This window comes from Ursus americanus, chromosome 5 (assembly GCF_024610735.1).
Source record: "Ursus americanus isolate L20-20 chromosome 5, mUrsAme1.1.p, whole genome shotgun sequence".
Taxonomy (NCBI): Eukaryota; Metazoa; Chordata; class Mammalia; order Carnivora; family Ursidae; genus Ursus; species Ursus americanus.
The window spans coordinates 13,119,952-13,147,875 of record NC_142131.1 but is presented as its reverse complement, the minus strand read 5'-3'; the positions used below and the strand labels follow the sequence as shown (position 1 = coordinate 13,147,875).

The 27,924-nt window shown below is 35.2% G+C and overlaps 2 protein-coding genes across 7 annotated transcripts in view; both read right to left on the bottom strand.

The window, feature by feature from the left end:
- Positions 1-3,597, bottom strand: part of LIX1 (limb and CNS expressed 1) — a 67,082-nt gene extending 63,485 nt beyond the window's left edge. Inside the window, exon 1 of one of the 2 annotated variants that reach the window (XR_015724376.1) lies at positions 3,514-3,597. The gene's annotated coding sequence lies outside the window, so the exon portion shown is untranslated. Of the gene's footprint in view, positions 1-64; positions 146-3,513 lie in introns of those variants that run through there. The other variant, XR_015724375.1, reaches the window with a different exon arrangement.
- RIOK2 (RIO kinase 2) lies at positions 18-27,723 on the bottom strand. Of its 5 annotated transcripts, XR_015724372.1 has the most exons (12): positions 27,549-27,723; positions 24,523-24,661; positions 23,629-23,745; positions 21,419-21,594; positions 18,432-18,520; positions 16,325-16,516; positions 13,625-13,717; positions 12,369-12,893; positions 10,760-10,856; positions 3,514-6,250; positions 1,440-1,542; positions 18-116 (listed from the first exon to the last, which is right to left on the bottom strand). XR_015724372.1 is itself a non-coding variant. In XM_045808348.2 (10 exons), the coding sequence occupies exons 1-10, from the start codon at positions 27,612-27,614 to the stop codon at positions 6,086-6,088; spliced, it is 1,659 nt and encodes a 552-aa protein (XP_045664304.2). In that variant the 5' UTR covers positions 27,615-27,723; the 3' UTR covers positions 18-6,085. The 5 variants fall into 5 exon arrangements, 1 of the variants encoding a protein (XP_045664304.2); XR_015724370.1 differs by having other exon boundaries at positions 1,440-6,250; XR_015724371.1 differs by having other exon boundaries at positions 18-1,542.
- Between the last annotated feature and the right edge of the window lie 201 nt (positions 27,724-27,924).

Genomic DNA, 27,924 nt, shown 5'->3' with positions numbered 1-27,924 from the left:
ACTTCAGACAAAATAAATTCAAAAGACACAAGTAACAAGATAACTTTATCTCAGACATTTTTACCTTGATATTTCACTGCATTTAGGAAATCATCAATAAGTACTAATCTGTTTAACTACAAGAACAATTAGAAAATTGATTAATATCCCATTTACAGGTTAAAAGAATGTACATCTCTTCATTTACATACAATATTACAAAAAATGCTTTCTTAAAATAATATCCTCCCCACCAGATAAAACCGCTAGTGAACTGCTCTTTATCCTTGTCAGGGCACTCAGAATCAACTCTTAACCAGAAAGCACAATGAAAGTACACCTGTTTATCTGAACCTTCTGTTATTATATATTATATTATATAGTATATTATGTTAATAAAAATATATATATATAAATATAAATACACGTATATATATTTGGGGGCCTGAATGAGCCCATGCCACCTTGACTGTTTTAAGTAAGTAATTATGCAGCCCTCTCTTGGTATTTGGTTTTGGAAGAGAAGTAAAAATTGATTAAGAAATACTGCAGAGGCCAAAGATCTCACCAGAGATTTTACTAGTTGACAGGTTAAATTTTCAGGATAAACTCAGAAATATTTAAAGGTGAGAGAATTTGAATGTTTGTTTAAGATTGGAGATAATGATGTCAAGCCCTTGGATCATTAGATATGTGTTCTGTGAAAACTGAACTGATTATCTTAACTGTGGCTGGCTGACATCCAGCATAATATGTATTTTGAAAAGAATAGTTTAACATGTTTTGTTTTGGGAGTGAATTTTTTCAGTGGCCTTTGTAACAGTATTTTATTTCATATAAGGTTATCTAATTATTGGTTTCTCTCCCTCTCCTTGCATTTTCTCACAGGAACCATCCCCCTACGTCCCCTGCCCCCCTCCTCACCTTCTGTTGTCTGGGACAGTTTATTTTGCTGGGTGTTCGAGAAAAAAACTTTATACAAGTTGTGGCTATAAAGTCATCAGATTGATCCTAAAAGAGGTGTCTGAACTCCAGCTGAGTCTCTGAGCCTCTCCTCAAATAATAAGAGTTGAGGTCTTGTATAAAGGCAGGGCATGCTGGGGGATGAGACATGCGTTTACATAGGCTAAGTGAAGCTACCTTTTTTTTTTTTCTTTTGATAGTCATGTTTCTGGGGTATGAATTATTTAGAATGTTTAAATCTTTGCGACAGTAATGAGCAAAGTAAAATGAAAACTTAGACTATGAAAAAAAATTAATATTAGATTAAAACAAACCCAGGAAGAATGTTTATTGGTTGTAAATAAATGACTTAAACCTGAGATTAGTTGATGGATACGTTAGGTTCAAGCAAGCCAGTAATTTCATAGCTCCATATATTTTAGATGAAGTTTCCTGTAAAGATTGCATCATTAGTATACTCTTAATTCAATTCAGGGTATATTTATGGATATGCTTACATTAAGATAAAAGCCTTGTGCCCATCCATTTCACACTGTAAACTATAATTTCCATTTCACTTCCTATGCAGTAACTACCAGAGTGCTGCACTTAGCATGCATCCTGTTGACACAGAAGAAATATTTTTCAAAATTTGTTTAAAGGAAATAGAAAACTGTATAGAAAAGGGGCCTATGTTTCCACAAGATGAAAACTAGTGAAAGACCAAGTTAGAGAATAATATATTCTTCTCATCCTCCCCAGGTACCCCAGTAGCCTTATCTCAAGCAAAACGTACTACTCCCCACCCTACCACCCGACTCCCCTCCCACCTCCCCATGAAAAACCAGAAGTGTTCCACTCAGGGCTTCAGTCTATTGAGATGGGTTTTCTTGGGCCTGTGAGAAAATGAAAGGTTTATCATGGAAAAAACAAAAACCCCTGTTTTCTAAAAAGGGAGGAAATTTTGTGGGGGACAGGACTCAAAACCTGGACCTGGGTGTAAGGACTGTCTCCTCTCATACCTCCACACCAGGAAGACAAGTCAAAGTTTGTGGACGTTGGTGACCTTGCAGAAGAAACCCCTGGGCTAGATATAAAGTTCTAAACCACTTGAGTACTCTGGTTTTTCTACCTTTTGCCTTTCTGGTATGTATCAATTCCATCTTTTCCTCCCACTCACTCCCAACCCTATTTACTCCATGTGACTTTGGGCCAGTAATTTTACATCTAAAAATGCTTTCTCATTTCTAAAATAAAAATAAGGTGATCAAGTATCTCTATACCTCTAGTATAATAGGATTCTACCCCCAATTGTCTTAATCTTAATACTTAAGCTGTGCAACATTTTAGCTTGTTTGATTTCTTCCAAAAAATTGTCTAACACTGACAAAGTTCCCTTGTTTTCCCTCCTACCCTTTATTATTTTTGAATTTAAAAAAATTTTTGATTTCTTAAATAATGTCTACCTCCAACGTGGGGCTTGATCATGATCCCAAGATCAAGAGTCACATGATTGGGGCACCTGGGTGGCTCAGTCAGTTAAATGTCTGCCTTCGGCTCAGGTCATGATGCTAGGGTCCTGGGATAGATCCAGAACCTTGCAAGGTTCCCTGCTCAGTGGGGAGCCTGCTTCTCCCTCTGCCCCCCCACCCTGCTCTGCCTGCTCACGCATGTGTGCGTGTGTGTGTGCTCTCTCTCTCCAATAAATAAATAAATCTATAAAAAAATAAAAGTTGCATGATCTACCAACTGAACCAGCCAGGCACCCTCCCAACACCTTCAAAATCAAATCACTACAGTGCTCAAAATCTACAATTGATCCTTTTGAAATACATCAATTCCAAAAAATTTTTCAAAATCATCCTTAATTTGGTCCTTTGTTGCATAACGCCCCTTTCCCAACTATAGCATATTACATTCAATTTCTGCATGATTTCCTCTTTGCAAGGTCTTTTTCGGTCTACTTATTCAACCAAAGCCCTCTTCCCCACAACTCACCAAATTACTCTGGTCTTTCACTTATCCACTGTCCTTGGAAGTTCCTCAGCATGAGATCAATGGTACCAGGCTCTTTAGTACCGTCAGCTTTGTACTGTCATGTAATTGTTGCGTGCTTATTCTTGTCTCTCCAAACACAGTGGAGGCTTTCAGCCAACAAAAATCTGTATACTCCCCCAATATCTTTAGACAACATCAAGCATTTGCAAAACTTCTCTGAACATTGTATTTTCCTAATGTAAACCAAACCTCTAACAGCACTTACAGTAAGCATTTTTTTTTGATTCATTCATTTCAAGTGGTTACTTTTTTTAAATGGAAGCATGTAATATTTTGGCAAATACTCCAAGTAATATATTTCGTGTTATGAGACATACTCCTATTTATGCATTAAGCTACAATAATCTGATTCTAAATGTTATATAAAATGCTAATTTTAATGTCACCATTTATTTACAATATTAAAGTAAAAGAAAAATTATATTTAAAATGTAACAGTATTAGTCACTCACTGCAAGTGTTGTAGACTTTGGAGTTATTCCCACACTCTCAGTTATTACACAAACATGTAGTCATGCTTATTCTGAACTTTACCTCATTCCCAGCCTTCTACATACAGTTGCATAGGATGGTTGAGACCTTCATACAGCAAATCAAGGTCAAGCTAAGATATGGTCTGATGCTCTCTAGGGAGATGTTCTAAAGAGAGATGAAGAACAATGGAGATGGTGAGCCTTAGCCACCCAGAGTATTGAATGTGACTTGAAAAAACCTATACCTCAGTGTAGTGCTTTCCCTGAGAACGTAATGAAATCACCCCTCCACCTTCTGGCAACGGCTGATAAACTTCTAGGGCAGCAGGTTTACGTGGTAAGTTCTTTAATTAGGCAACTCTTTGTTTTTTCTTAAAATTTACTGAGTATGTGAATAAAAGAGTGGTTATCTTCTGGTTAGTACCCTGTAAAGATCGATAGGGTTCTGGAGAAAGCTCAAAGATAGCCAGCTATGTACCAAAGAACAGACCAATGGATACCGATATCACGGTTATTTAGCACAAGTATAAACTGCATTATCTTGCAGGAGAAACTTACTTAATAGGAGCAACAAATAGAGGATGCAAGCCTACAAGCAAAGCATGTATGTGTCTACATAAAACAACACTGAAAGGATCGTGGTCAAAATATCAGTGACCTTGAATATATGAAAGATTGCTCAGGAATCCTCCTTTTGGTAACCTGAAATAATTTGAGCAATACTTCTTAACGTATAGTACATATCAGGCACTGTGCTAAGCTCCTTAGAGGTGTTATTTAATTTTTACAATAACTCTTAAGACAGGCAGTATTAAATGTCCTTATTTCATAAGTCAAAAAAGGTAGACAGGCTACAGAAAGCACCTGAGGTTTGGGAAGTGGTAGAACCAGGACTTAAATTTGGAACTTCCAGACTGAAAAGTGTTTTATTAGCAATCACAGTACATGCCTTGACTACATTAGTAGTACACTTTTATTTTGTTTTTGTTCATTATTCACTATGGAGGTTTTAAAACATGAGGGTTACATGCTGTCTGATAGGGCAAACTGACTTCTAATTGATGGCTCCTCAAAAACATCTTTTAGAAATTGCTGTGATTAGACACTGAGTAATTTGTTTACATTTGTGCATTTGACTAATTTGCTCTGAAAACCACAGGAAATCTCAGGCTATTAAGAGTAAGAACTATGTTTACTTGCCTTCAAAGTTCCTTAAGTAGCAGCATGTTTTTTATGTAGTGGGTACCCAAAAGTAGACTTCATCAACTCAGTAAAATTGAGGATGAAGTCATATAGTTTTATTCCCAGTTTACCTTTGACATTCTAAATATAATATGTATTACAAAATATTCTATGCTTCTAAGCTGTCTTCAACACCATTTTATGCTATTAAAATGCTTTAAAGTAGATTTGCTTAGTAAATACTTTAAAGACACATCTAAAATTCAAAGCTAGGTAAACACTTCCCAAATTAGTATAAGTTAATTTTCAGGGGAATTGTATTAGACATTTTCTTGCATCTCCATTGTTAAAGGTAATTTATTAGATGATAGGTCTTGTAAATAGTAGAATGAATTTTACAAAGGTGAAAGGGAATCTGCAGTCTTTATCATTCTTGGAAATAAACCGGTTATTTTTTTTGGCAGATCATTATCACAGATGCAAGTAATCATAGGACATTCTCTCTGGTGACTGTGGAGTGACACTGCCATCTAGTGGCCATTTTTCACCACGGGCGATGCCTCTTTCAGCCCATTGGGCAATACTGAGACTTGAATTCATCATCAGGTACATACACTTTAGCGTCCATCTTCACATCTCATTGGATTACAAAGTCTTTGAGGGAGGAACCATGTCTTAGGCTTTCTCTTTCTTTCCTGTATTATTTGTTACTGTTGAAGTGAAAACATGTTCTGGACCCACCCAGCTAAAAAAATTAGAAGTTTTCGTTCTTCATCCCTTCTATCTCCTCACACCCCCAACTCTTGTACTTCTGCTCAGGCCTCCGTAAAAACTGGCAAGTGTGGAAACTGTGGTGAGACCATGGCAACTTTCTGTTTCCATGACTGCATTACCAATTTAAAAAGCAGAAAATAAAATTATGCATTAGTCGCTGATCCTTAATACTGGAAACGAAAAAAACAGATGACAGTAAATTCTTCCAGTGGCTAAACAGAATGCAACCAAATCATTAGAATATCAGAAAGATAAACATCATTACAATTATCATTCTAATAACTACTCTTTAAGGAATATTTGTAAAGTGCTGGGTGTTGTTCTAAATGCTTTCTGTGCACTATCTTATGTAGTCCTCAAAACAACCCTACAAAGTAGAACAAAAAACAACAAAAATAGTAATAGATATTTTTTAAAATACCCAAATATTCCTAAGAAAGATTATTTTGAAAAACAGATTTTTAGTGGATTTACCAGTCACCTAAAATACTTGGGAGAATTGGAATGCTTTAGCAGAATTACTATAATTCTTTGGAAGACACATACCAAATGAGTCAAATTAATAGACGAATGAGAGTTTATTTATCTATTTATCTATGTGTCTTGGTCTAGAAAAGACTAGGCGTGGCTTAAAAGGGGATCATAACTTTTTGAAAATATATAAGATCTTAAATATATTACTCTCCCCAAAAGTTGGCTGCTTCCAAGCTTGATTTAATATTTTGCATGTTTTCTCTCCGTTGTTTTGTAAATATATTTGCTTCTCCTTTCTGCAATCGACGTCTGATAGCTGATTTTTGCTGTTTTGTCAACTGACGTTTCACCTTCTGTTTCACCATTTCCTGGAAAGATTTCATGAGTTAGTATTACTCATAACTGACCATTTTGATAAAGAGTAAATATTCAATAAAACAGATTTACATTGCTAGTACTTTTTCAAATTTGTTAAGAGCATGAATTTCTTAAATTCCAAACTGACAGTACTATATAAACCAGCAATAAAATAAACACCAAACTAACGGTTACAAAATATGAGAAATTAAATTCCTAACAGAAATATAGATTATAGCAAAAAGTAGTACACAATTCTTTGAATAACAAATCGCCATAGTGCCACCTAGTGTCCATCAGGAAAACTGAAAACAGAAATAAAAAACCAAAAAACCCAAGATAAAAACTGCTTGTTCCTCTGCTTTCCAGGTAAAAGTAGACATGGCTTGCAGTAGAAAATTATGTTTGAAAGCATTCACAACTGGTCAAAATGTATCCAAGAGTGCCTTCATAACTTCAGGTGTAGAGATGACCTGATGGCAGCAGTTACATAGAAAAGACTTTATACAATTTCTGGGAGATGTAGAATGCTTTCTCAGTATAAATGCAAATTTTTAAGACCCAGGCTGCCAATGTCACTTACAAGATGAATAAAAAGTCTGAATATTCTGTTCCCAATAACCTTTTCTTTGTCTGAAGCACTACAGCCTGTTATTTAATTGTACATAACCTTGCATCATCCAACTTATTTCCTAAAAAAGAGATAAACACTGCAAAGTTTGAAGAAAGGGTCTCTTGCTAATATGCCCCACTCTATGCTAGGCACAAAGAAGCATTTATTAAAAATCTGTCATTAAAAAATTAAAGAATAACGGATCTGAGGTAAAAAGGGGCTAGAAGAATTAGTCTGCCTAACACACTGTTTCTTGGGTTGTATATGTGTACTATAAAACTTCGGACCAGGTAAGTTAAATGGAGACTTTACATTATTTAACACAGTTAAGGAGACTACATTCAACTGACAGGCTTTACCAAGTCATCGTTCTTAATTTTAGTCTTAATGATTCTCAATGGGAAAAAAGGTACGAGAATAGAGGTGGAACAGAGGGAAGAATCAGAATTCAAGACCCTGCAGAGGCTGATACCCCATGAGATGTAGTCATCCACACCCAGTAAGGCAAGAGACTTATAAGAAACTGGTATCCCAGAATTTTCAGAACTAAAAGCTGTAGGATTGGCTGAAAGTTTAGAATAAGTGTGATTGGCCCCCAGGATTCTTCCCTACCCTAGGAAGACCAGAAAACTATGATAGCCTCTTTAACCCAACAGGAGACCAGAATCCTGAATTAGAAAAGCATCTTTTTTTTTTTTTTTTTTTTTTTTAAGATTTTATTTACTTACTTAACAGAGAGAGAGACAGCCAGCGAGAGAGGGAGCACAAGCAGGGGGAGTGGGAGAGGAAGAAGCAGGCTCCCAGCGGGGCAGGGAGCCTGATGCGGCCCAGGACCCTGAGATGAAGGCAGACGCTTAACGACTGAGCCACCCAGAAAAGCATCTTTTTTTTTTTTTTAAAGATTTTATTTATTTATTTGACACAGAAAGAGACAGCCAGCGAGAGAGGGAACACAAGCAGGGTGAGTGGGAGAGGAAGAAGCAGGCTACCAGCGGAGAAGCCTGATGTGGGGTTCGATCCCAGAACGCCGGGATCACGCCCTGAGCCGAAGGCACACATTTAAGGACTGCGCCACCCAGGAGCCCCGAAAAGCATCTTCTTAACTACAACAAAGACAAAAGAGCAATACCTTCAGAATTCTGAAAGAAAGTTATTTCCAAACCACAACTCGAACACTTAAACTCCCAATCAAGTGTGAGAACAGGATAAGACATTTTTAGTAATAAAAAGAACCGACCATCCCATTCGCTCATATAATTACTGGAATCTGTACTGCCAAGTAAAGAAGTAAACTAGGTAAGAGAAAGAGAAGGAACTAGGAAAGATGACGAAAAGTCCCAGGAAGACAACAGTAGAACACACACCACATTTAAACTAGAGGAGTTCAGAGGCCTTTAGAATAATGCCATGAAAAAAAATCAATTTATTTTCTAAGTGTTCTGCTTGAATTTCCCCTTGGTTCTTCACTTTGATGAGACCATAGGATAATCATACCAAGAAGAAAATAAGGAGATAACAGATTACTATGTATGCACCTCAACCTAATCCAGAACAATTTATGAATCCTACAAGGTTACTTTTTTCATGTTAAAAAAAAGGGGAGAAAATCTCGTTTAGTATGTATTTTTTAAAATGATGAAACACGAAATAAAATACTTGTGTATTATTATGGGAGTACATAAAAAATTAACAAAAATCATGCATTTTGTTGATTCCATTGTTTGTTTTGTTATTGTTGGCCACATATATATTTATTACAAAGCAATATACCTTAATGTTTAATTAGAATCTGTTACATATTAGGAAGAACAGGGTTGATAAGCGGCACCTTTGCCCATAACAGAGAACTAGAAAAGTATTTATATGAAGAAAACAGATCTTACAATTACAGTTTCAAAGAACACAGAGAAAATCTTTTACCAGACAGTAAAACAATAATCATCAAATTAACAGAGGTAACAAAATAAATTGTTTTCCCCTAACCTTTTAACAAAATAATGTGACCTCAAGGAAAAGAGTGTGACCAAATTTCCAAAAGAATGTAGAACTAAGATGATCAATTTGTTTCCACTGACTACAGGGAAACCTCTTTGATCAAGCTAGGCTTAAGAGATCTTTTTCTCTTTAGAAGGTAAATTTGTATTTTATAATGCAATTCATTATAGGTTTGACCCCATTTTAAACTTTAAGTTCCTTTTAGCTATAAGGGAAACGGGATAAAGTCAAGACCTAAAGACACTGTCAGTGTCATCATTTTTATATACAGAAGACAGCATACCTTTATTTTTAAGGAAGCAGCATTAATTAGTAATCTATACTTTCTTTATATGCAATTGCCGATTTTACACCACTGTAATTACATAAATTACACTTATGTTTTGAATCTAAGAAATTAAAGAAAAAGAGAGTACATAAAAACTCATTAAGTATAGAAAATATCAAAGCCAAGGGTGGACAGGCAATCAAAGAGTGTGAGAAAGTCTTTTTTTTTTAAAGATTTATTTATTTAAAAGAGAGGGGGGAGGGGCAGAGGGAGTGGAAGAGTAGTATGAGTGAGAGCCTGACACGGCCTAGGGCTTTATCTCAGGACTCTGAGATCAAGACCTGAGCCGAATACAAGGGTCAGACACTCAACCAACTCGCCACCCTGGAACCCCTAAAAAGTACGAGAAATTATATATTGGGGAATGAAGCATGAGAGACTATGGACTCTGAGAAACAAACTGAGGGCTTCGGCGGGGGGGGGGAATGGGATAGGCTGGTGATGGGTAGTAAGGAGGGCACGTATTGCATGGTGCACTGGGTGTTATACGCAACTAATGAATCATCGAACTTTACATCAAAAACCAGGGATGTACTGTATGGTGACTAACATAATATAATAAAAAATATTATAAAAAATTATTAATAAAAACAGATTGATAATACTTAAAGGCAGACTTTTATCTTTTAATATAATTAATAGATGCTTCAAAAATTCCACAGATTTAAATTTTACATCCAGAAAATCAGGTACATTACAAGGCCAACAGTAAAGAGTGTGAAAAAAAAAAAACAACATTTACAGAATTTCACACTTTTATTCTGGTCTGACAAGCTCTAATTGTTTCTATTATCAAATAAAGTTCCTAGAACCATAACAAGTATGCTATATTATAAAATACAGTATGTTATTTTTAGCTTGTCTTCGATAATTCTGATTTAATTTTGTAAATAACCCATATTATATCCATAGGACATACATTTTAACTTAAAATATATATGAAACTTGGAAATCAGAAGTTCAGTAAAAACAAAGTTCTTTTTTTTATTTTGAATTCACATTCCACATAATTTTATTTCCTCCTTTCTAACTTCTAAATTGGTTTTCTTTTGTTCATTTTAAGTGAAATTATCACTAAAAACTGGTTTCAATGGAATTTGAACTTAATGCCTTTAAGCAGAAGGAAAACACCCAATATACCAATGATGTAATTTTATCTCTTTCCTTAAAAATTTACAAAGGAAATAAACTGATTCTTCCTATTGGGTGCCCTGCAGAGAAGGATGGCAGGCAGTAAAGCTCCTCAAGAGCTGGACGATTTGTGTTCACTATCCTGCACAGACAATGTCCCTTAAGAAATTCTTCTGAACACAGCTGCTAAATGACCAACAAAAACTTAAGATACCAAAAATTTTTAAATCACCTATTTTTCTCCTTCAAAATTAAAGAACTAGCAAGTGAAACTGGTGCATCTTTACACTTCAGCTGCAGTGCTGTCATTGGGTAACCTTGAGCAAAGTCACATAACCTATCTGGGCCTCAATTTCCTCATTGTTCAACTGCAGGGACTAGACCATATATGAGTGTCTACAATCTGTCCATGGTAATGACCTAATCAACATTTGGAAAATGTTGAATAGTTACCGGAGGAATTGTTGAACAGCTTAAAACACTGCCCGCAGAAGTAACACTCAGAGTTCTTGTTCTGTACTGTTTAATATCTTCTGTATTTTCTTCATCTCTAAAATTAAAAGAAAATCACAAATTATCCAGTTAATTTTTTAGTTAATTATGTGATTAATTTATATTATTCCTACAAGATAGTAAAACTTAAAAAACATAACATACAGGCCAGAAAGATCATTATATTTAAAATTTCTGTGAAGGTAAAACTACCTACAATTCAGCCCAATATATTAGCACTTTTCATTTGTCAGCATTCGAATAGTCACTATCAAAATTACAAAATGGTAGAATGTTTCAGCCACCAAATTTGTTATCATATCCCCACAATTCATATCTTTCCCACTAATCCTTTCCTTTTCTTTCACTGAACTTTACACATATCTGCCTCTTACAATATAAATCCTTGGAACACTTCCCTGCCATCTCCCAAACAGATGGAATAAAGAGTACTCTTACTCTATGGAGTCTGCTTTGCTAAGGCAGAAAAAATGATGGAAACTAACCTGTTTTACATATTGATTGAAGTTTTAATGCAAACAAGGTATAAAAAACTCAGACACTATTAACCCTAACAGTCAATATTTTTCATCAAAATGTTATCTTGTTTCTACTCTAAAGAATAAAAATTTTGCCCAACATGTGTGCAAAGAGAACAAATTATTCTGTGCTAAAACTATTTAACCTATGTAGATTTTCTTCTATTACTTACTCAAATTCCTTAGCCACTGCCACACTTGATTTTAATTTTACAAGCTAATTATTTGAGTGGTTGAGTGGTAAGGGCCCTGCGATTCCGGATATGGTTATACAAAAAAAGGCACAAAACTTCTGTGTTTTGCTTCACAGTAAAACTCTAAAGGTTACAGCCTTAGGATGTAAGCCTGAACATGTACTGAGAAATGCCTAATAAATGTACTATTGATTTAATTTTGTCATATTACTATTTTGCATAAAACTCCATTTCATTAAAATATAATTGTTTGATTCTGGATAAACTATCCCAAATCTAAAAATCAAATTTTTTATATCTTTTGCTAATATTAATATTTGCAAGAAAAAAACTTATAAGAAAAATAACATAGTAACATTGTATAATCTTAACTGTACATGAGCAAATAAGGATAGAGGGTTCAAAGTACAAGAGAAAATTCACTATAAGTAGATATTTCAGGAAGGGAGCACGTTTACTGCATGTTTATTGGACTGCATATAAATCAAACATATATTAGATGTAAAATTACAAAAATATATGAACATTCATCTGTCTACAACTTTATCATTTTGTCAAGATCAATTTATCAATTATTTATAAATAATTCTTTTAAAGTAATTGGTTTGCATTTTTAAGGCAAACTGCTTAAAACTGACACAACAGGTTGTAAAGGGTAATGTGAATTTTAACAACAAAAGGTTATTTGCTTCATTTTTTACACATAATGGGGCAGAATATAGCTCAGTTACATCATTTGGGAAAAAACAAGAACACACACCCACTCACTTACTAAACTTAAAGAAAGTATAGGTCTCCACATTAAAGTAAAAAAAATCAATCAACAGAAATCTATACCTGAAAGGCCTGATTTCTTTGTTTAATGATGACAAGGCAATCAGATGAGGGCATGCATCTTCATACTCTTCATAGCCCATGGGGATTCCTCCTTGACCTGCTTTACCATCTTGCCTGGTGTCATTTTCAGTTTTGTTTTTCTCCTCAGAACAGTTAGTTACAGAACTGTTGTCAACAACCTGCCCTTCTATTTCTTCTAAAGCTTGACTGAATTCAGGTATTTCAAAATTGTGTGCATCAGCACTCTCCTCTGACAAATCATCTTCCTTTATCTGCTCAAGATCTTCAGATGATATGCAACAGCAGTCAGCTGTATCATCTGTAGAATTTCGATCACTCTGATTTTCTAAACTACAAACCTTTGCTTTTTCTGACATGTCTTCATCAGAATGTGAGAATTCAGACCCGTCTTCTGTTTCAATATTTTCATCATCTGGACCTAATGGATGAAGCAGTTCATCATCTGCCTGCATTTCCTTTGTGTAGCCACTGGCAGAAACCTCTACATCAAGAGAGTCCTCCCTCCTAGAAAAAAAGAATGACAAGCAATAGGAAAAAAATCTACATGACATGGGTAAATATTTATTATTCTGATAAATTATAATTCTCAAATAAGTTAGTAGTTTATATATTTTAAAGATTTTTCTTTGCCTAAAATCTAATACTTAGTTAAGTATACAAAGGTAAAAGATATAGGCTTGTTGTCACTTAAGAATAAAGTGACTATGAAAAGCAACAAATACTAACAGAAAGGTTAAACTTCAGTTGATATTGATTTAATAAATTCACTTTCAAAAGGGGATAAAGATTTTTCCTTTTAAGTTATGTCAATCATCTCAAATCAGAAAATATAACTAAGTATATAAAATGGGAAAATTTTGCTTTGAGAATTTAAATATAATTATGTTCCATGAATCAATTAAACATAGCTTCTCTTATGAATGAAGGAAAACATAAAATCCAATGAACGCTCGACCTGCTTCCTTAAAAATGGGTTATTCACATATCAAACCGCACTTTGCATTAAAAGTTTGTGTATTTCTAAGAAACTAGGTATGTTCCTCCCCTAAATTCAGTAACAGTGCCTTAACAGACCAAAGACAGGAATTTTCTAGTTTTTAAATTTCATTTATACATTAGACAGCAATGATACTCAACGATCATAATGTGCTGAAGGGTCACCATTTGGAAATTTTTTAGATGAAACTAACTGTTAAAACTCTTAGAACTAAATATAAACAAACCAGAGTACAAACCTGATATCACTAAAAGTTGGATAAAGCTCACTTTCATAGCCGAAACGTTTCATGAAGAAATCTCTAATGCATTTAACATCTCTGTCAAAATACCTGTAAAAGCAAGAATCATTTTTTTTTAAAGATTTTATTTATTTATTTTGAGAGAGAGAGAGACAGCCAGTGAGAGAGGGAACTCAATGAGGGGGAGTGGGAGAGGAAGACGCAGGCTCTCCAGGTCCTGGGATCACACCCTGAGCTGAAGGCAGACGCTTAACGACTGAGACACCCAGGCGCCCCAAGAATCATTTTTGATACAGCCTGTGTTGCTCATATTTTTCCTTATTAGTCAATGATGATATCCTTATTAATGACACTCCTAATCATTGCACGAAAAAGGATGTTACTCATGAGAAAAAAATAAAAGAAACAAATCAGTTGCCAGTGTGTTTGAAAAAACTAAAACTAAAAGCAGAGAAAACTAAAACTAAAAGCGGAAATGCAAGCTGTCAAAGATGAACAGTCCCTACAGTTAGAAAACTCGAGGTCTTCCCATACTGCAACAAACATACTAAGAGAAGATAAGATGTATATGAATCTCAGAAGTCTCTGGATCTACGGTGTGGGGGCAGGTTTCCACTCTTCCTCTTTAGTTTCCAGTCTGTCTGGTTATACTTCTCATCAGCTATATGCATTAGAACCCCAGTCAACTGCTAAAGCTAAAGCTAAAATAGGTTAGTGACACCTAAGAAAAAGTTTGGGGACTATTAAATTATGTTATGTTTATATACTATTATTATCCATTAGCTAATTTGCAAGAACAGCCAAAAGAGATAAATAATGCCATGGCTTATAAATAATGATCTGAAGACATGTTAATCTGGACCAATGGTAGAAGGACCTGTGAATATCAGGTTGTTTTTTAGGCCACTATAAAGCAGTGAGAACAGATTAAATTCTCTACGTTTCTAGATAAGGGAGAATTAAGAAACAGGGTGACGTGGAATTGACTACCTGCTTGAATATTAATTAATTAATATTTTAGAGAAATATGAAGTCTGGAAAGATAATTTCACTCTTCTTTCCTTTTAGGGCACCCTGGGAAAAACCTCAATAAATTATTTTAAAATCATCTTTTTATATACGTCTATGTCTCATCTAACTAGACAAAATCTCAAAATCTTCAAAAGCAGAGATAAGTCTTATTTATATTTTAATTTTTTATTAATTTATATCTTAATTTTTGGGGCTTAGCATAACTCCTTCACCACAGTACTTGCCCATTAAATATCAACTTAAATCACACTGTTTTCCTATATAATAATGCAGCCTACACTTCAAATGTCATGATTTGTCATCGTTTCCTTCTCTAATTCTGGTGGTTCCTGGACGTTCCTTCGTTGTGTGACTTTGTTCCCCATATAATAAAAATGGTGATTAGTCATCACCCAAGCACCTAATAATCTATTAGTAATCGTTTGGTTGGAAATATTCTTTATATTTAATGGACATTACTTTTTCTAAAGTATAGACATTTTCTAATGAAAATCAGGAGGAAGAAAATCTTAACTGAACACAAATTAGTTTGAGCTCCCACTTTCCAAAAATTCATTATCTCTATTATATAAGTGATGGCAGTTATTACTTTCAGGAAAAGAGAAGTTTCTCATATTCTAACTTGGAACAGGAGGAGAAAAAATGTTCAACTTTAATCTGATTACAATCAGTTGCATCATGAAATACAAGGGAAAATATTCTGTCATATTTCACAGCTTTGCTAGCTTACATGGTTAAGTAATGTGAAGAATGAGCTTATCACAGCATACAAAGTGATTCTGCCCTGTGTCAGGGATGAGGTTTTACATAAATTCTTTTCTAGTAATAAAATAAAAGCTAAAAACGACAGGAGAGATATTCTTGGTCTGGCAACTGAGTCCACTCCAAAGTCACACTTTTTATTAAGGTCATCACAATTATCAAATTACACTTGGTGTAACACTCTTGGAGGCAACCATGGAGCAGAGAGAAAAGGGGAAAGGCAGAAAGGACGGGGTTCTAGAGTTTCCTTCTCTATGTCCCTGTTTCTTCTGAGCAGGCTTTTGCTTTAAAAACTGGGCTTTCACCTACAAGTTTGAATAAAGGGTTGTTTGGCTAAGAAAGTGTGACTTTCAAAAGGCTGTCAGATTACACAAGTAATTCAAATTCTTTTGATGGTTTATAAAAGAGGCAGTTTCTTCAGATTTCCAATATACAGCATAAACTTAATGACCACTGGTTTTAAAACCTGGATCCAAGTGCATTCCCCCCCCCCCCCTTTAAAACACTGAAGAATAAGATTCTCTTAGGGGGGATTTCCTAGTTTGACATCCTTTAATAAAAGGGGCCCCTGGGTGGCTCAGTCGGTTAAACATCCAACTCTTGATTGTGGCTCAAGTCACGATCTCAGGGTCCTGGGATTGAGCCCCATGTCAGGCTCTGTGCTTAGCGGGGAAACCGCTCAAGTACTCTCTCCCTCTTCCACTGCCCCTCCCTCCACGCACACGCACTCTCTCAAATAAATAAATCTTAAAAAAAAACCAACAAATTTTTAGACCATTAACATCAGCCACTTCAAACCAGTTATTGACCCAAATGACAGTATTACAAAGTTAAAAAACCAAGAAAAAAATTATTACATCACACATAAACACACCCATATCCAGAATCACTTTTAGCATATACCATTCAGCATTGTGATGAGAAGTTGAAACCATCTGTGGAAAGTCAATCATGGTGATGTGGTCATCTTTATCCAAAATGAGATTGAATTCATTAAAATCTCCATGAATCAGCCCATGATTTGCAAGTTTGACAATTAGTTCCATAGCTTCATCATATACTGATGCAGGATCTTCAACATGGTGTATCTGACATCTGAAAGTATGAAAATAGGTTATTTGTATTCATTTATGATTTTCATGAAAGCAAGCATGTGTGTGTATTATTATTTCCATTCCTTAATTCCCTAAGTTTTCTCTTCATTTCTACCAGCATACAGACATAACAGCTCTGAACTATTAAAAAACAAACAAACAAAAAAAAGCATGCCCTGCCTCAATTCTGTATCCTCTTTCCACTATATACTTTCTTTGATAATTATAGCCAAACTCCTCTACATGCACTTTCTTCATTTTTTCCCTCCCATTCTAATGAACCCATTTCAAACATTTTCATCCACCTTGTTCCAAAGAAACAGGTCTGGTCAAAGCTACCAATGACTTCCATGTTGCTAAATCCAGTGGTCATTAGTTGGTGTCAGTTAACCTCTTCACCCTAGCTGAACAGTTCCTTCACTTGGCTCTTGGTACACCATCTCTTCAGGCTATCCTCTTTCCACATTTATCATTCCTTCTTTTAGTCTTTTTTACTAGTTCATCTTTCCTTAACCTTTAAATTTTGGAGCTCCTCAAAGGTTATTGCTAGGAGCCTTTATTTGCAATCATTCTTGGTGATCTCATTCAGGCTCATGGCTTTAAACACTTTATCTACACTGACCTCAATTCAGACTTCTCTGAACTCTAAGGCATCTCAAACTTAAACGTGTCCCACACTGAGCCTCTGACTCTATTTCACCTTCTAACTCCAAGCTGTTCTTTCTATCGTCTTTCCCATTTCTGTAAATGACAACTTTGTACCTCTAATTAATTTGTTATTCAGGCCCAAAACCTTGGTGTTATCCTTGACATTCCTCTTCCTTCATATCAATATCCAATCCCAAACAAAGCATGTTGGCTCCACCTAAAAAATATATCCAGAATCTGACCATTTTTTATAACCTTCAAATCTATAACTCTGATCTAAACAACCATCATCTCTTGCCTGGATTATTACAATAATCGGCTAATTAGTCTTCCTAATCTCCTTTCAGTCCATTCTCAAAACAACAGCCATAGTAATCCTTTAGAACAGTCACATCATGTCTCTTCTCCAAAATCTTCCATAGCTTCTTATCCCAATCAAAATAAAAAAGCCCTTGTGCTAACTATTACTACACTGGCAATGACATTGTAATATATAAATGTATGAAATCAACATGTTGCATACTTTAAATTTATATATGAAATGTATTAAAAAAGAAATTAAAAATTCCTTGCAGTGGCCTATAAACCCTAAATGATCTAGTTGCCTGCTGCCTTTCTGATCTCATCACTTATAATCTCTGCCTTTACTCACTCAACTCCAGCCATACAAGCTCCTCACTGGTCCCTGAAAATACAGGCATGCTCCCATCCCCGGACTTAAGTACTTGCTGCCCCCTCTATCTGGATGTCTTAGATAGCTGCATGGTTTTCTCTCTCATTTCTTTTAGGACTGTGCTCAAAAAACACCTTATCAATGAGACTCTTCCTGACCATTTATATAAAAATAGCAGCTTCCTCCACCTACCTCAGTACTTCCTGTCCCCCTTACCTGCTTTATTTTTATCCTCTGCATTTTCTACCATCTGATAATCAATCATACATTTCCTTGTTTAGCTATTTCTTGCATATCTCCTTCCAACAGAACATAAGCTCTATGAAGGCAGGGATTTTGTTTTGTTCACTGCTGAGCCTAGAATAGTGCTTGGTATATACTAGGTTGTTAATAAATACTTGTTGAATGAATCACAGAGATTACAAAATCCATACTGTCAGAACGAAACTGAATTTTTAATTTGCATTTGAGACTTTCCATTAATTTATTATCTCCCAGAAGTAATATTCCATTTAATCAAAAAAATTTATTTTTGAAAACTACACCTTACATTTATTTATTAGGATCCACAGTTTCAAAAATAATAAATACTTACAAAGGATAGCCATTTATGAGTTCCATGACCACTGCATGGCGATTATAATCAATTGGTTTTGGGACTGGGAATTTCCTCTCATACAATGCCTAAAACATAGCAAAACAGGTATAAACTAACGAAGAGGTCATTAATTTTTAGGGAAAAATAAAAGTAAATGTACCTGCCCACAACCAGAAGAAAAAACACGCAAGCCTCTACAAAATTAGTTAACACATACTTATTTACATATGGCAAATAAGCACAGCACAAAATGAGCTATACATAAAGCAAAATTTTAAACCAGTTTACTTAATTCACTTTTCCACCAACCATTTATTTACTGAACATTTACTAACTATTATACATGGTACTCGGGTTACAGAAATGAATGTTAAAAAGTCTGTCCCCAAGAAGCCTATAGCCTCTTAGGATACATCCTCTTCTTATTTTGTTAAGTTTCTGCCATTAAATTGGGAGTGTGCTTAAAAATTCACATGGAGGGCGCCTGCGTGGCTCAGTTGGTTAAGCATCTGTCTTCAGCTCAGTTTGTGATCTCGGGGTCCTGGGATCGAGTCCCACATCAGAGACTCTGCTCGGCGGGAAGTCTGCTTCTCCCTTTCACTCTCCCTTTGTGTCCTCTCTCAAATAAATAAATAAAATTAAAAAAAAAATTCACATGGAAATAAATTGTGATTTGGGAAATACTCTTGTCTTCTGGAAGATTAGGAAATGAAATACACAGATCAGGAATTTTACTTTATAGAGCACTGACCACAATATAGAATATAAATAAATCTATTATGTGACAAATATATATACAGTAGGGGTCTGAGTTAGATGTTACTTCAGATCAACCAAAAATCCACTCTTTCCCCATATGCTTTACTTTTCCTATCCTATTGCTAACAAAGTCCGAATATCTTAGATATATGCCCTCTACAATCTGGAATGCTACCATTTCAAAGTAGGCCTTTGTTACTTATACTATTTGCTCCAACAGTGGTTCTAGCTCTTGCCACCATATCTAACTGTTATTCTGTGTACCAGTACCAAATTAAAATACTTATGTCAATGCTCCATTAAAAAAAATCTACAATATTTATTAAGTATTGATTTCAGTCTGGAAAATTTTTCCTAGTTTTCAAAATTCTTTAATCCACTTACCCAGTCCTAGTTTTTCTAATACTCTTTTTAATAAGGACTCTGGCGTACAGACAGGGCTTACATCCATATTCATGTCTTTGCCCATAATGGCTCCTCTGCAAAGTACAATGTCTTACCATCTTCTCCTTAGAGACAAATTATATGCATGCTTCATGACTCTACTCAACTCCTACTCGCTTTATGAAACCTCCTTCATCAACTGTTCTAGTCTACAGAAGCTTCTCTAAATGTAACATAATTTTTAAACTATTCTTTGTATATATTTGTGCTGTATTCCCAACTTTAAGACACTGACTGCATTACTTATTCTTTTGGTATCCACACCTTCACCCCACTGTACACCAGGTACTTAATACAGTGATAGGCATACAACTGATATTTAACATATATCTATTAACAGTGTTAGTTTTATAAAGCTGTTTATTTCCTACCTGCTTTGTTAGAGGAACTGAACTACTTCCTAGTCCCCAAAGGTTTTTGTCTGTTTGGCTTTAAAGATTTTTTTTTTTTTTTCCAATGCAAGTACTTTTGAACATGTCTTGGCAGCTCAATAGCATATAATAACCTTAATTATTGTCATAGTGGTCTAGCTCTTACACTATGGCTTAATCCTTAAGCTATCACCTAATCTTATTTTACTCTCTAGGGAAAAAAGAGCACAAATTTAAGGAGCATATTTATGCACAACCAGGTTCTATTCTAGTACCTTCATATAAACATCTGAGACAACACTGAATGAAGTTTTGGGAAAATGCGTAAATCTCTACCAAACTGCTTACTTACTGATTGTCTGTAACAGGTTACAAACCATTAGTATAAGACAAGAAACATCTATCATGTATGGTATCAGTATCACTTATATTGTCTTGAGAATTCTTCCCCCATGATTACTAAAAATTTAAGCACATGAATTAAAATAACCTACTCAAAGAACACCAAACTGAAACTCCTATGAGTTTCCTATACTGGTCATATACTAGAGTGACTTCTTCTTTTTTTTTTTTTTAAATGTATATATGTGTGTATCTTTCGTAATCTCTATACCTAATGTGGGACTCAAACTCACAATCCCAAGGTCAAGAGTTGCATGCATGCTCTTTCAACTGAGCCAGCCGAGTGCTGCTAGTGTGACTTTTAATAATTCAAAATTTTAAAAAGTGAAGATAAGTAGTCACAAATAAACACTACTGGAGAATAATAATAATACAATACCATTTTCTGTTTAATTAAACGTTATTGAAGATTCTTAATTTGGTTATTAAAGATATTTAACAGATCTATCCTGAACTTAATTTTGAAGGTGAAAGGATAAAGGCTAAAGATTTTTACCATTCCTAATATGCATGCATATTTGTAAACCAACATTTCTTCTCCATTACATGAAAGAAAAATACTAGTCAACTTATCTGAGACACTAAGGTTTCTACAGATAACTGCTATAGGTAATTCCCTGGGGTTTTCAACTAGAGACAAATGTATGCATATTTATGTATACTGAATAGACACACATTCACACACACATTTGTGAGGCAATTACAGCATTAATTATTTAAGGCTATTTGTTAATATTGCAGAATATTATCTCTTATTGTAAGATAATATCTTATTAATACTGCAGAACACATGTTGCCTTAATTTGCATTAGTAACAATGAAAAATGCCTTCGCATAGAAGAAAAGTCACCAGAAAAGCAAATAACAGAAATAATCAACAGTTAAAGGTAAGTGAAAGAATTGGGACTGGGGGTACAGATGTGGGGGCAACAGACTGGTAACTGTCACTATATCTTTTCAACTACACGTATGATTTGGTTAAGAAATATAAAAGTATTTACCAAATACCTTCATATAGGCAAATTCTTTCATGGCAGAGAGACGAGATAAATAAAGCCAAGACATGTTATGCCTGTGTTTATGATAATCACGTTTGTTTTTCAGATTTCGAAAGGAGGTTCTTCCCAATCTGTGAAGCTTTAATGCAAATTGCTGCCCTTCTTCATTTGCAACAATGTAAATATCTAGAGCCAAGATTTAGAAAAGATCATTATTATACTATCATTCCAAACAACTGTAATTTCCGAATTTTGATTTTATTTGCATCAAATTCTTTCCTAATAACCAAGAATCTTACTACTCAGCAAAATTCTTTATTTTAATCACAATGCAAAATAAGATGACATGTATTAATATCTACCACAAAAGAAAACAGGGATGTAGTGTGTCAAAGTTTATTCCTTCCAAAGGTGCTCAATACTCAGTTCAATTTAGTGGCAAAAATCTAATCGTCCCTTAGTGTCTTACATGTATGAGAAGTGATTTAATATCTTCTTTTTCAACAATATGAAGTTCAATTCTTCAACTGCTTCAATAAATAATATTCAGTTGTTAGAATATAATCCTACAGGGGCGCCTGGGTAGATCAGTCGGTTAGGTGTCTGCCTTTGGCTCGGGTCGTGAGCCCAGGGTCCTGAGATTGAGCCCTGCATCAGGCTCCCCTTGGTGGAGAGCCTGCTTCTCCCTCTCCTTCTGCTGCTCCCCCTGCTTGTGCTCTCTCTGTCAAATAAATAAAATCTTAAAAAAAAAAAAAAAGAATAGAATCCTATAGTAATCAGAATGGAAATCTTTCCATAAGCATTCCAATTATTAAAAAGAAGTTGCTATCTGAAATAGTGACATTTAAAATATGTCCTCATTATTCATGAAAACTTTTAATTATTACACATCAAGAATCTGTCTTTCACACTGGCAGGATTATAAATTAGCGTAAAAATTTGAAGGGAAATTTGGTACTACCAAATTTTAAATGTACATAATTTTGTACTAATAATTCAATTTCTAAGACTGTATTTACAAATTTATTTGCACATTTGCACAGACTTGTGTACAAGGATGTCCACCATGCCATCCATTACTTACAAAAGAAAAGATGAAGCAACATAAATGCCCCTAACAACTAGGACTGGTAAATCAATTACTGAGTACTCATACTATGTAAAAACTCTGAAACTATGAAAAAGACCTATCTGTTAACATGAAATGATATCCGAAATGCATCAAGAGGCATCTGGCTGGCTCAGTCAGTAGAGCATTGGACTCTTGATCTTGGGGTTGTAAGTCAGAGCCCCAGGTTGGATGTAGAGACTACTTAAAAATAAAATTAAAAAAAAAAAAAAAAAAAAAAAAAGAAAAAGCATCAAGTGGAAAAAATCAAGGTGTAAAACAGTTAAGTAATATTTGCTTTCACTTGTGATTAAAAAAATACGTGAATGCATATAAACATATTCTCAGTACCTTATATACTAGTATTAACATAGAATATTTCTAGAAGGATATAAAAGGTATCAAGCAAGATTAACAACTTTGTGAAGTAATAACAGCAGACTGAGACCGGGGTCAGGAATAAGATTTATATTTTATTGTACTTTCTTTTGTACTATTTATCATTTCCATGCAGTAAAGTTCTTAAAAAAAAAAAGCCATTATTTTTTTTAATAAAAAAACTATACGTAAAATTAAGAGGCAGTGTATCTAAAAAGAAGTGTCTCATTACCTCATTTTATACATTTCACACACACACACAGTGCTATATTTACCACTCCTGCAATACTAATTTGCTCAATGCTATTTTAGAATGCTTTTTTCTGTGTTCTACACATACCTAACACTGCCACATTTCTATGATAGAAAAATGTATTTGTGGCTTTTAGATATTCACTGTCTCCTAATACTCACTTGTATTGCATATTTTAACTATTACAAATATCCATTTCCCATATATAAAATAAGAGCAAATAAAATATCTGCCAAAGATGTTAGTTATTAGAAGAAAACTAATACTTGCTATAACTGAATTTTCAGTGACAGACTTATGAAAAACAACAATCTACTAAAATAAGGGTAATTTCATCATCTATATTATTTCCAACCAACTTTTCAATTTACTGCTTAGTTGGAAAAAAATGGAAAAATAAAAGATAATGCTTTCTCAGGGGGAAAGAATAAACAGAAACTAGAGTGAAGAAAATGAGTTCAGTAATACTGTTAGCACTTACCAGATTCTTTGCCAACACCCATCTGGTTTCCAACAGACTCAACTACCTGTCTAGAAGAAAGTGTTTTCAAAGCTAGGTAATCATAGCCTGCATTTGTCAACCGGTAGCCCTGGACAGCTAGAAAAAATTAAACGAAAGACTGTATTTTACTTATATCGTACAATCAAGTCACATTAGTTCAAGTCATGAGAAGATTTTAAAGTTTAAATAAGAAATCTTAGTTGGAATGATTAGCTTACCCAGTCTTATGAGTTTGGCATTTCTTCCTATAATTTGTATTTTTTTCTCTAGGGCAGTGTTACTCAAAGTGTGACTCAAACAGACTGATACCAGTCTCTAAATATTTGTTACCAGTCTGTGATAAGACACAGAAACTGAAATGAAACGGTTACCTTAAGAAATTTTTATAACACTTTGACCAAGTTATTTTATGTGTTCAACTCTAATAAGGAATTTGTGTATTTTATCACTTTTTAAATTTCATTTTTCTAGTAATAACTTTTTTATTGTTATTTTATCAAAGTATGGATCCATGATAGGTTGAAAAAAAGAAACTCATCCCTCACTGCAGATAGTTTAAGAATTAATGCTTTAGAGTAGTGCAGTAGAATGTATTTGCCAAAGATAGTAGCAATAATTAACTCTATCTTACTTGCTCTTCTGCCAGTTGGAACTTGTTAATCCCCTATCAGGAGATGGAGGCTGTTTCTCCACTCTCTTTGACCTGGGTGGGTCCTATGAATGCTCTAATAGAACATGGTAAATGTATGCAGTTTTCAGGCCTAGAAAGAGTACTTTGCTGGTCTGGCAACTTTCATTTTCCACCTTTTGAAATGCCTGCTCTGGGGGAAGCCAGTTACATGAAAAATCACAAATGGTGCCACAAATACTTACTTTTGGTACGCTCCCAAGCTATGAGTTTATGTTTCACTAATTCTCTTAAAACTTTATTACAGCCACCATGTTTAAGGCTGGCTATAGAAGCAACTAAACTGCAGGGTACTATTTCGTGGTTCTTCATGCCCATTTCAACCTGAAATTAAAGGAATCATATGTAATCATAATCAACACAGAGCTGCTATCAAAATCATGCTAAAAAATTAACTTCTTCAAATTTCTCTGATCCTGCAGTTTCCTAGCCAATCCTGAGATGTAATTCTGGACATATTTCTAATCATAATTTGATTATATAATCACAGATATTCATATTCTGCCTCTATTAAACTCTAAGGGTAAAAATTGCAAATACTTAATAGTTACTGACATGTGGCAAATACGAAGATATTTATTGACACCTAATTATTTATCTTTAAAAACTATAGATATTTCAGGTATTTATTAAGAAGGTATTTAATATGAAAATATCATATACAGGCATGGTGGAAGATTAAAAAATATATAAAAATACTCTCTACCCCTGGAGAATTTATTTTCTCATTATGGAAATAAGAACCTACAATCTAGGGGCGCCTGGGTGGTGCAGTCGTTAAGCGTCTGCCTTCGGCTCAGGGCGTGATCCCGGTGTTCTGGGATCGAGCCCCACATCAGGCTCCTCCGCTGGGAGCCTGCTTCTTCCTCTCCCACTCCCCCTGCTTGTGTTCCCTCTCTCACTGGCTGTCTCTCTGTCAAATAAATAAATAAAATCTTAAAAAAAAAAAAAAAGAACCTACAATCTAACTTTATTAGAAGATGAGAAATGGTAAGTGCTAAAAAAGAAGTGGCTCAGGGCTGAACAAAAATAATTCTAGCTGAGGGATCAGTTTCAAAGACGTGGCACTTGAGATTGACTATGAGATGCAGGAAAACCGAAAAAACACACAAGGGAGTATCAGAGAAAGACAAAAGATTTGGACATGGCACATAGGTAAGAAAATACAGAGTACAGCAACATCAAGTACAGTGGTAGCTCAAGTGTGATGGCAAATAGAATTCAAGAAAACGTGGCTGGAAAATGCTTTTGAGAAAGATATGGAAGGCCTGGATATGTAGACCAAGGAGTTTTAGATTTGTTGAGGAAAACCGAAAACCCTTGAAAGTATTTACGAAAGAGAACATGAAGACAGATGTTTTAAGGCCATTAATCACAACTCAAAAGTTCTGGAAGGTCTTTCAAATGAAGATGTTTAAGGTAATTTGGAAAGATGTATCTATACTCAGGAATGAAGTCATAATTAAAGGATAAAATTGTCAGTTATTTGATATAGGTAACAGAGAAAAGCTGTGAAGTGGATGTGATCTTCAGGCAAGAGATAATGGAAGACAAAGGAGGGTTGAGGGACAGAATTTTTGGGGAAGTTCACATTAAAAGGTAAGAGCAGCCAGTCAAAGTATGATTATTGATGTAGGAGGTGCCTGAGAAGTAAGGGAAAGAAAGAGTCAAGGAAAGGTGGCTGATACCAAGATGGTTAAGACTCAACAGAGACTGAAATATTATATTTAACAAGTAGGTCATTTGTTGGTGAGCTTCGAAAAAGAACTTAAATATTGCAGAGATAAAGTTCTGGAAGATAAAATTGGCACTGTTTTGATGTCTCAACCAAAATCTCACACCTTAACTCATTTCCCTTGTTAGCCTCTAACATTCTTTCTTGACTCCCCTATTTCTGTCAGGCATTAAGGAGTAAATCAATGTGCTGAGGAAGCAGAGAAGGAAGGTGTCTTTCAGAAGTGACTGGTGTTTAGAGAAAGTGCAGATGAATTAAGTACCTTCCAAATTTCAAACTGAATTTGCATCTGATACTTTAATCTTTAAGTATTGCCTATTTAAGTAAAAGATAATAGCTTCTAAAAATTTATTGTTTTATTCTGGAAATGCCTAATCTATGTGTTGTTGATCTTTGTGCCATAAAGACTACCACCATTAAAATTAGTTTTTGTCACTTCCCTGCTTAAAACATTCAGTGGCTCCCCTATATTTAGAATATATTCCAAATTCTTTACCAAGCCTTCAAGGCTCTATAGCACATGATCTGTCTCACCTTGTTCAATTATATCTGCAAACAGTCAACCTCTTGCTCACTATGCTCCAGCCACACTGGCCTTTTCCTTTACTCTTCAAAAACTGTTTCTAGCTTGGAAGATTTTCACTTAGTATAGCTGTTTCCTCTGTCTCGAACCCTTTCCAAGAAGTTCATTGGATCACCTTCTCATTCAGCTCCTATTATTTCCCCCTCTCCCCTGCCAGTCCTTCTTTTACTTGGCAAATACTTATTCAGTACCTACAAAGGACCAGAACTTTTTCAAAAAGCCTTAACATTTTGGTTACAACAGTAAACAGAAACGATTCTTCCACTCTGGCAGTCTTCTCTGACCACACAATTTAAAGATGGCATTCACGCTCTCCACCCCAAACGTGCACATAGTTTCTATTCTATTATCCTCTTTATCATCGTCACAGCACTTATTATCTGATAGTCTTCCTCATTTATTAACCCATTTACTCGATGATCTGTCACCCTTGTCTTGTACTCCTCTGAATTCCCTAGAATCGTCACTAAAAACCAGACAAACAGCGTTGACTGACTGAAACTAAATGAATGCTATGTGAGGGAATCTGTGAGTGAGGAACTCAGTGCTATCAATTCTCAAAAGTCTTTATAAACTCTTCTTCTGGGGGGTGGGGGGTCGTCGGAAGCCCAGGGTCAGAGAAGCGTTCCAGGCCACAGAGATGCAAGTGTGGCTCTGGAGCACAAGTAGCGGAGCAGAAAGGAAGGAAATGAGTAGAAGAGGGGGACTTTGGGGGGAAGACAAAAGCTTCTGAACAAAGGCTTTTGAAAAATGTGACGGTCGGTCTTCCTCATTCCCAGCCCGGGTCTCCTAAAGAGGGCCTACAAAGCGTTCAGCTCTCAGCCGAGTTGCAGGAACAAGAAAACGCGCGGTGGCAAAGAACTGGGGGCAGGGAGAAACGGCGAACTTCTTACCGCGGTCAGGACCCTGAAGTCATCTCGGCTCATGTAACGTAACTTGGCCACATTCACCTTCCCCATAGCGGCCGAAGATCAAGCCAGGAAACTCCCTCACAACAAATGCCGAGCACAAGGTAAGCCTGTACACTGGCCTCTCGGGCGCCTCACAGTCGCCGCATGGCTTGCGCATGCGCCGCTCCTCACTGCAGGTCCTTAATAAATAGAAGAACTATTTTGTCTGGCGTGGGTAAATGAAACATCTTCTCGGTTTTATGATGCGTGTAGCATGGAATAATACAAAATATTTTTTGTAAGGTGATTTGCTCATGTAAGTTAACGAACTTTGAGTGTCTACAATATGTCATTTTATTTTTCACATCTGTCAGGACTG